The 10,470-nt window shown below is 38.9% G+C and overlaps 1 protein-coding gene across 1 annotated transcript; it reads left to right on the top strand.

Moving 5' to 3' along the window:
- Nucleotides 1-3,421: 3,421 nt before the first annotated feature.
- On the top strand, nucleotides 3,422-9,134 carry LOC116254664 (probable pectate lyase 4). Its single transcript, XM_031630197.2, has 5 exons — nucleotides 3,422-4,116; nucleotides 5,273-5,624; nucleotides 6,796-7,006; nucleotides 7,111-7,179; nucleotides 8,637-9,134. Exons 1-5 carry the CDS (start codon nucleotides 3,810-3,812, stop codon nucleotides 8,886-8,888), a joined length of 1,191 nt encoding a protein of 396 aa, XP_031486057.1. The 5' UTR covers nucleotides 3,422-3,809; the 3' UTR covers nucleotides 8,889-9,134.
- The last annotated feature ends 1,336 nt before the right edge of the window (nucleotides 9,135-10,470 follow it).

The following is a 10,470-nucleotide window of genomic DNA, read 5'->3' as shown; positions in this document are numbered from 1 at the left end:
ATGTCCCAGCCTACCCCTTTAAGTTATGCACCTCAGGAACTGTACTGGGACTTCAACATGCTAGAGAAGAATTCAATTCTCAGCCCATGGATTGTTCCGAAACAAACTTGTGAATGTTAATCAAGTGACAACAGTTAAGAAGACCATTAAGGTACTAATGATTGTACATCAATCTAGAAGTTTACAGTCCTAATGGTGTTTCACATTGACAAGCTACGGTGCGGGGTGACCTGGTCTGCACTAAGAGAAACACCTACTTGCTTACCTCACAGCTTAGGCTTTAGAGAGTTAAGCTGTTTCTTTTCTTTGCCTTTCATTCTACTGAATTAACACTTGCCGGAGAATCAAAGTTTTTTGTTCCTAAGTGTGAATTATCAAAGAGTTGCGTGTTCAAATATGATGAGAGAATTGGTAGGTCCATACTTTGATCTGAACTGGGAAGCTTCATTTCTCAATCCGCACCGACTTCGATTTCCTTGAAGACAATCCAAGTTTTTTATATACTCTGCAAGACCAAACTTTCTTGTTTCAGAAGCTCAACCTGCGGTTTTCATGGATTCTGTAAGATATCGTTTCATTGTACTGAGACATTGTCACTTTGTAATTTGTATGTCCTTAGATTAACACCAGATTATAATCTGAAATCATCCACTTTTGCTTTATAGGAATGTCTAACCTGCAATATTTCACATCTTAAGCTTCGGGCATTTACTGCTTTTCCATAAAATACAGAGACATTTCATATTACAAAGGGAATATTATTCTACTGTCTTTCTGGGGCTTGTCATAGACAACTAGTTTTCCAATTTTAAAAAGGTCTACCCGTAGAAGTATAAGCTGGATACAAGTACTAGCATGGCCAAAACCAGAGTCTCAAAATTCAGAATTAATCAAACATGTAGCTGCCAATTTCATATTCTTTTTGGTCAGATATATAATCTTAGACATGCATGATGGAAATTGCAGAAATGCATGCACTCTTGTGGAGGAATGTCATCTTATTGTGCATGAAATTTCCGAAATTAATGCACATAAATGGAAGCCTTTCTGTAGTTTGCAATCAAATTGGTCCTATAAACATTACTGTATAGACATCCCCACTACCATTATCTGATGCATCGCCAGATGTTCTAGTTTTCTATTTGAAGCTTTTGCTGGACTAGAACATGCATGTATTATATCATTGTTGATTAAGCTCTTTGTGATGTAACAGCTACTGTTGAGACTTTTCTGCTTCAACACTAGCGATACTGCCCAGCCATTGATGCACTAAAGAATGTCATCAAAGTTTTTCAGGATGCAAGCTTCCACTCAGGAAGATAATGTTGCATAGGGCCTTGAACCCTCACAAATAAATCTATCATCAATTTTCTTTTCACTGGTACACTATGATATATTAATGCTTGCAGGAACTGACAGGTATTGCACTCCAGAACATGAACTCCCGGATAAGATTATCCTGTTTATCGAACCTATGATCTCTGATAACTCGTGTAACAAGGAGATATCTTATTCCAAGAAAAGATCGCCTATTGCATGATATTCTTCTTGATGTGTTTCAAATCATGATCTTGTTTTGCATCTTATGCTACTAATACAAACAACTGCCCTTGCTATACCATTGACATCTCACAGTTGCATAAGTTTCCTGCATTTGTTTGCCTAGGAAATATTTGACAAAAGCTGCTTGTTTCAGAATTTTATGAAAATTGATAAATTTGAAACAAAAGAAAAGTCAAAAACATTTCATCAGTTGCTGTTATTGAATCCTGACAAACATTTTACACCAAAAGGTTTTTATCTCCATTAATCAAGTCACAAACTGGAATGTCTGCTACTTTTTGGAGAACTGATCTGTAATAGCACTGTTATTTAAGAAAAAGCTGGCAGCATTGGTCATCACAGTACAACATTAGTACAGTTGCGTTCAGTGAGGGTTCTATATGATCATTAGATGTCTTCTTTTCATTTGCTATTGACAAACATCAGCCTGCAGAATCCTAATTGGAATTGAGATTGTTATATGTGAGCCTACATCATTGCCTGTATATGCAGTAACTGCGTCTTATCTCCAACCATAGAGTTCTGAATACATGCATGATGCATTAACCATGTTGCTTGCTTACATTGCAACTTATATCACCTTCAAAAAGCGGACGGACTCTTCTACATTGCGTATGATGGAAAAGCAGATATTCTGGGTGTGATTGATCAATGTGTGTCTTTAATGCAGAGAGTGCTTCAAGTTCTAGCACAGAGCATGCTCCTTTGCTGTTGACAAGGCTGCACAAATTTGTAGCCTAAAGCATTTTGTGCAGTTAATATGACCCATGTGGTAGATTCATCTTCCTGTCATGGGGCACCCCAAAATCTACTAGTCATTAGACAGATTATACCAAAATCTACCAACTTAATATGTTTGAGTATTCTAGTCTCATCTGGTGTATGGAGTTGGCAAATGTGAATATACTTCTTATGTTAATCTCTTTGATGGGTGTTTGGTTTTACTCTGCAATCACGAAGCTGAATTTGAGGATAAAAGCAACACAACAGGAGATTCATTCTGTCTATTTTAAAACCATCTCCATGATCGCCCGTGAACGGAATTGCAAACCTATTACGGAAGTATACGGGGTTTGTTTTGGAATATATCAAGAGATTCGATCAAACTGCGCTCAGATACCTCCTGGATATGGGTCATAGTAATGAGTTCTTCAAGTGTGAACCACATGATTGGATCTTAGACTATGACACACTGAACTATTCAAATTGTCCCTACTACTTTAGGCCCTTTGCGACATTTGTTACCAATAATTAAATCTAGAGTTGGTTTATTGTTACCAATAATTAAACCTAGAGTTGGGTTATCATTTCTACATTGTAGTCTGTAGAACAGGCCTTATCTTAAGTTCAGATAATTTTTGAAGCCACATGCACGATATGTAGTTGAATGCTCCAATTGAGTGCTCAGTCATACACCTGAACAAGTTTAACATGGTTCTACATTTGGGCCAACTTTAAACACAAGTTGTGGTTCACATTCATGACAAATCTAAAAGACTAAAACTATATGCGAAACTCCAGAAGAGCGTAGGATTATGTCAAATTCAGATTAAAAGGCTAATCTAAAATTAGTATATTTAGTGTGACCATCGCATTTTGTGCAAAAGCTTGAATTATTCGAATTTGATGTCCAAGGTTGACGCCTGGGTCTGCCCAGAATTGTATCAATTCATGATCTAGTAGGAGCAGCTGCTAAGAGATTATTCATAATAGTCGACTTAATTGAGTCTTAATTAGTTAGATTTAGACTAGGACTTGAGTTCAGACTTGGATCTTTGAAACAGAATCCTATCCAACATGAAAATATTCAGCTTTTATATGGGTCAGATATTTATCAAAATCTCAGAGTTGGATTCAAAATCAAATACCAAAATTGTATGTGGAGTTCAATTAGAATTTCAACCCCTTCAGATTCCGGTCAGTGCTCCGATTTGAGCGACCCCACTTTCTGCGTCCCCAGATAAGGGTCTTTCCACTTTTCCGGCGACCAGCGGTGACAGGTCAAGTTCCAGAGCATCTTCTGAAACTTTCCGTCTTTTTAGCAATGGAATTGCGCTTTATCCTCTCTCTCTCTCTCTCTCTCTCTCTCTCTCTCTCTCTAGCATTAGCTGGTTGGTGAGAACTATCAACTGACTCTGAAACTAGTTGCCCAACAATATTTCTGTTGAGGGCCTAAATTTGCTCCTGACAAAGCCATCACCATCGGCAAAAGCAGCCGTCGGCTTGTAATTTCGGAAGGTAAATAGATGGGCACGGTCCATGGTCGCCCCTCAGGCTCCCGACCTCCTCGTCAGTCTCGACCGGCCAAATTTAGCGCTCCGGTTGCGCCTAACGGAGGTTCCCCGACGCCCGCAGCTGAACCTGGATTTCACAACCACCGGCCGGACCACCACCACCACCATCATCAAGATCACCGTCCAGGACCAGGCATGACTCTACCTTATTCTCAAGTGGATGCGTCCCTGAGGGCGCTCGCTGGTCAGGCTGAGGGTTTCGGCCGCTTCGCCGTCGGCGGGCTCCATGGAGCTGTCTACCATGTCACCTCCCTCGCGGGTACTCTCTCTCTCTCTCTCCACGGAACCGTCTTCCACGTAGCATGGCAGCTGGCTATTGTCTGATTTGACAGGAAATTCGTGAGTTCTTTCTGTCTTTTTGGGCTTTTGGTGAAAGGAGCTCCTTCTGTCTTTTTGGTTTAGTGAAAGAAATGTTAAGGATGCCTTGAGATAAAAGTTCAGGCTGTGGTTTGTATCTTAAAATATCTTTTCTGACTGTAGTAATCTTCAGTGATCTACTTCTTGCTAGGTTTAGTATTTTTTCTGAAGCAAATTTCGAGACCCCCATGTCGGTCGAATAATGTCACTTGGAAAAATTATATAGCAAGCAATACTGTCTTCATATGACCTGCCTCACCATTTATCTTGCAACCATAGCCACCTGAATTCCATTTAGCTGGACGCTTTTTTGTTGAACCATATTCATTAATTGACCTTTGCTTATACTATTCACTGTGATATGTGCTGCAATGGTTGTTAAATGATAGTATCTCTCGGTCAATTTCGTGTTGCTGAATGTTCGAACAGTGTCATGTCTGGAAACACATGGATTTTTTTTTACCTCAAGTTTCCAAAATTTGAAGACTGATGAGTTGACTTGGAAGTGAATATTGTGGTAAATTTTCCACTAGGAAAAGTGAGCTAGTGTATGCAACGAATTTGAAAATTGGTTTACAGGAAATTAGGAGGTAAAAAAAAGGGTCTCTGAATAAGGAATTTCTTCAAAATAGACAACCTCATACCGGTTGTGGTGATTAAAAGCGCGTGCATCGTGTTCTGTCATCTGCAAGTGTGGTGCCAACCTAGTAACATGTGTTCGTATGATCATATAATTGTTTGTTTCTTCTTTCACTTCTTTCATATTTTGCTTGAGATGGACTGTTATCTGCAAGAGTGGCGCCAACCTAGTACAATGTGTTTGGATGGTTATGGAATTGTTTGTTTCTTCTTTTCCACTTCTTTCAGATTTTGCTTATGATGGACATCTGGTCCTTTTCACTTTACTTCTGATGGAGAGCTAATTCACTAATAACTGCACACTTCCTCTCAAATGTGCAATCCAAAGTTGCTTATAATTTTTTCTCTTGCTTCTTTCCCCCTTTTTATCCAGAGAAAATGCTGTTTGTAACTTGCATATGTTTGTTCTATTTGTGTAGATGATGGATGTGGCTCACTTCGTGAGGCATGCCGAAGAAAGGAACCACTATGGATTGTGTTCGAAATTTCTGGCATAATTAACCTTTCATCCTACTTGAGAGTGTCATCCTATAAAACTATTGATGGCCGTGGCCAGAGGATAAAACTAACGGGCAAGGGTTTGCAACTAAAAGAATGTGAACATATCATCGTTTGCAATCTGGAATTTGAAGGTGGAAGAGGGCCAGATGTTGATGGTATTCAGATAAAGCCGAATTCAAGGCATATATGGATAGATCGTTGTAGTTTATGTGACTATGATGATGGATTAATTGATATCACACGGGCAAGCACAGATATTACGATATCAAGGTAGGTACCTTACAGTTTGGTAACTGGTAACTGCTTTTGCAATTAATCTAGGATTACATTCTTCTTGTGCCCTATCGTGTTAGGGTTAGCACTGGCCATCCTTGTTCTGAAAAATAGTTGGGTGTCTTTCAATAGTTTTTTCTCCTCATCAATACACTTTTATTTGAGAGTCCTAGCAAATTAGTGATTTAGTAATCAAGCTGGAGTTTGAAGGTGGAAGAGGCCAAATGTTGATGGATTCAGATAAAACCTAATTTCGATGCCTATATGGATAGGTCACTGTAGTTTACGTGACTGTGATGATGGATTAATTGATTTCACATGGGCAAGCAAAGATATTACTATATCAAGGTAGGTACTTTACAGTTTGCTATTCAGGTAACTGCATTTGCAGTTAATTTAGAATTAATTTCTTGTTATATCCTTGTGCTTCACGACTTTGATGTTAGTTCTGTGCCTCATTATGTCAGAGTTAGGACTGGTCATCCTTGTTTTGAAATATTTTAGTCTTTCAATAGTTTTTTGTCCTCTCAACCTACTACTTTCCTACTATACTTTTGTTTTGAGGATTCTGCCAACTAAGTAAATTAGAAATGAAATGTGGCCTGGGTGCAATTTGATCTAATCCATCATGGTGGTCACTTCTTTTTTTGTCATTTATCGTATATAAGCATACCTTTCTTAACGGTCAATGAGCACATAATATCTCACAAAATGGATAGGGAGAGTGGGAAATATCTGACAAGTATTAAAGTGGTTTGTTCTTGCCAACATGTTTCCCTACCAGTCAGAAGCGGAACCTTGGATATAAGATGGTGGTGGAAGTATTAAAAGTTGTATATGTGCTGACTATTTTAAATTTCAACAAGTTTTGAACTGATGGATTTTTTTTTCTTTTTTTGTTGTGCTTTTGGCCATGTTCTCTTTGTTTTTGAAGTTATGAATACTCTTAAGTCAACATTTATCATCCTTTATCTATATTTCTTCATTTAAGATTTTGAAGTGGGCCAGTTATCCATGTTGCAAGAATTTTGTTTGTTGTCAATCTGTGAGCATGTTCTTCATTGTGAGCATTTGTTCCATGATGTTTCACATGCGCTATCTAGAAGGTCTACTTTCGTTTTTTCCTCAGACACTTTCCAGCTATTCTAATATTTACTTCTGTCAACAGATGTCATTTTTTTCGACATGATAAAACTATGCTTATTGGAGCAGATCCCAGTCATGCTTTTGATAGGTGTATCCGGGTGACGATTCACCATTGCTTTTTTGATGGGACTCGTCAAAGACATCCTCGTGTTCGATTTGGAAAAGTTCATTTATATAATAACTACACTAGAAACTGGGGCATATATGCAGTATGTGCTAGCGTAGAGTCACAGGTATGAAGCTACATCCATTATAATCTTAAATTTGTTCTGAGTACTCTAAGTTCTCTCACCTATGTTAATATGGTTTTTTGTCAAACTGCTTACTTTGAGAACAGATTCTTTCTCAGTGCAATATTTATGAAGGAGGACAGAAGAAGCTGGCTTTTAGATATATGACAGAAAAGGTTGCCTTTTAACAGTTTTTTAATTTTCATTTACGTTGTTGAAATCTATATAGAACAAAATGTTATAAACAGAAAATGGTTGTTATGTTTTGGCTATGGCCCTGCATCATGTTATCAATAGCATCTTCACAACTGACTTGATTCTATAGAATCAAATATCCTTCTACACGTATTGTACTTGATATACACCAAGATGTTGAAGAAATACCCACGTTGATCCAAGGATCATTAATGTCTTATAAGGTGATTGGCATTCATCTTTCACAGAACTATTTTTTAACCTGATGTAATAATTGGTCAAGTATACTGCCTGACACCACCCACCGGTGACATTCATGCATGCATTATCATTGTAGATGAGAACATTGAGCTTTGAATACTTTTATGCAATTCCAATTCTGATAGCCTCTAGGGCTATCAAGGGGCTGGCGGCAAGGAGTAGAGAAAAGAACGAGAGAGAGAGAGAGATTAGGAGAGAGAATAAAACCTCATTATAAACTTGCATTAGGGCAAATCACGCCCAAAATACTTACAGCATAAAGCAAAGCGGGTCTCTATTAAATACCCGATCCAAACTGACTCCAAACTGGCTAATAACCAACGCATAATGTAAAATAAAACTTGTCTAACATTATTAAACTAAGACAAAGCCTAACAAATTCTCAGATTGTTGATTATCTATAACATATTTAGTACTAGCAAACTTGCAGACACCTTGCAAGTTGCAAGTTGGTGGTCATCCTGTGGTTTAGGTTTGGGCGTTTCCTCTTTATTTTTTCTTGCATCAATGCTTACCTTTTGTGGCTAATGAATGTTAATTTTATTGAAAACCTCAAGCACTACGATTACATACTTTTAGGATCAGGTTCATGTTTTTATATGGATCATGAAAGATTTCATACTGACTAATGTGGCTTGGATTCATACCCAAAAGAAGTCAAGAAGAGTCGGCTGCAATCAGCTGCACCAAACCAGTTGTCTAATCTCCCTTGAGAGTGCTCTTCGCATTATTTTATCAGGCCACTACTAACTTTTCTGTTCTTCACTTATTATAGTTCCACTTTAGGCCACCATATAGTGTCTATTTCCTCACTGGTCAAGCTTCCACATCAATCGAACATTTTCCTTGTTTATCATTTTATTCAATAAGTCTTTTCAGCATTTTAGTGTTTTTGTTTGAGTCAAAAAATGATTATGTGGTTGATCTGTGAATGAGGAACTTGAACTGAATTGCTAATGGATTTTAGCGAAATATATGGTTGATTTCTGGTTGGACAAGAAGTAAAGAGATGGAAGACTTAAACCAACTTTAGCAGTTATCTCAGGCCTATTGGTTCATGTTGTGGGTCATCTAGCGGCCTTTAGCCTCCATGCTTGCCGTAGAAATAATTGCTTAGTTTCTGATTTTAGGAGTTTTGTTGGCACTGCAAGATGTCAATTACTGTTTGGTTGAGCAGGCAGTAGACAAGGATGTGGCACAATCTGGCTGCATAATATCTGAAGGGGATCTGTTCCTGTCGGGTGCTGAACCTGGTCTCCAAGCAACTATGGACGAGTCATCTTTCTTCAAAGCCAGTGACATGTACCCACCATGCACAATTGAAGCACCCACTGATGCATTAAAAGAGGTCCTCAAATTGTGTGCAGGATGGCAAGCTGTCGTGCGTCCAGAAGATACTGCTGTGCAGGACTTTGCAGCCCAATATTAAATGTGCATCCATTGCGTTTTCAATATGAAAATCTGTGATCCGTCCATGCTTACAACGACTGTTATTGCATTTTGATATGTACATTCTGAATAATTTTGTTATATATCACAGACGTTGTATACTGATCCAACCTAAGAGCATCTTTCTGAGTATATGTATCTTTTTATATGGTGTACTTAGGATTTGGTTTTTGTGGTTATAATTTTCCTAAAGTCAGCTAAACAAGGTATTCTTGACCTTACCATAGCTTGCGTTCTGCATGGTTGCATAAAGTTCCTGCATGCATCATTTCTTCTTGGCCAACTAGCTTGTTTCAGACAGCTTATCATCGAGTAGTCAAAATATGAAAGAAATACTCAACAAAGTTTGTCGGTTGATTCTGAAATGCGGACCATCATGAACGAGGAAATCATATTATAGGTCAAAATTTGGGAGTTCCTTGATTAGTTGGTAGAACTTACACGTGGTAGGTGACGAGGACTTGAACGAGCTTCTTATCGTTCATAAAGGCCGATACCAGTGCTTGACAGAATCAAGCATGCAGTGGAAGCTCTCCAATGACTCAACTGAATGGTAGGATGGCTTCTTCTCTGGCACATAATCCTTATCATTGATGGTGCATGGGTCACCGAATCGTATTATGAGGTGAAGTTGTGATGCGTGACACTGGTTCATATAGCCTTGGACGCAATCAGGTAATCTGTTGGCAACTTCGATCGCAGGTTTATCTATACATTAGAGATGGTGCTTGCTTTACATGGCCTTGAAACCTCCATATGAATGCTATCAGGAAACTGGCCACGAATGACCCAATGGACAGCAACCCTTATGATGTATTGAAATGGCCTTTTAGCTGCTGTGATCAGTCTGGCTCATGAAATGAGCGGCTTTGCTTGGGCCTTAGTGCACAGGACTTGAATTGTCGCCTTACTGATAGGAAGAAGTGTGACAAAACATCATTCGAAGCATATAATGCAGTTGATCTGGAAGCCATTCCAGATCCATCCTTCTGCCAGAATTACCACCATCTGATGGAGTTTGATCAGAGTTTGACAGGCGGTTGCTTCCAGATGCAGACAGGTCGTTTTGTGTTGTTCCGGGCATAATCCAACACAGGATTGTGATGATGTTTACTATGAAAGATGAGAATAGGATGAGTAGACCCGTTTGATACGCATTTGGTTCTACTGTTGGTAGGACGTGGTTTAAGCGCTGAACCTTATATGTGCACCAAAATCTCTCTTGTCCTTCTTGTTTGGTTGGTTAAGTACCCAATTGATGTCAAAGCACCTTCGTGTTTCACATTTGTGTACTGAAAAAATGATGTAAGAAGGATTATCTGGATGAACTAACATGCCTCAGTATGCCAAATGCTACATGGAAGTGGGGCCAGAGTGGGAGTTGTCTTAGAATGGGCCGCTGTTGATGTCAACTATAGACCATGGCTTAGGAGCCTGGTCGTCTAGAAGGTAACTTGTGCACCAAAATCAACGTTCTTCTCCTGGTTTATTGGTCGAGCACCCGATGGATCCGTGTCAACACTAAAGCCAAGAAAGAAGGAACCATCAAGATGATGCCTAAA

Source organism: Nymphaea colorata, chromosome 5 (genome assembly GCF_008831285.2).
Source record: "Nymphaea colorata isolate Beijing-Zhang1983 chromosome 5, ASM883128v2, whole genome shotgun sequence".
NCBI lineage: Eukaryota > Viridiplantae > Streptophyta > Magnoliopsida > Nymphaeales > Nymphaeaceae > Nymphaea > Nymphaea colorata.
The sequence above is the reverse complement of the archived record's forward strand: the minus strand, read 5'-3'. Positions and strand labels throughout refer to the sequence as shown.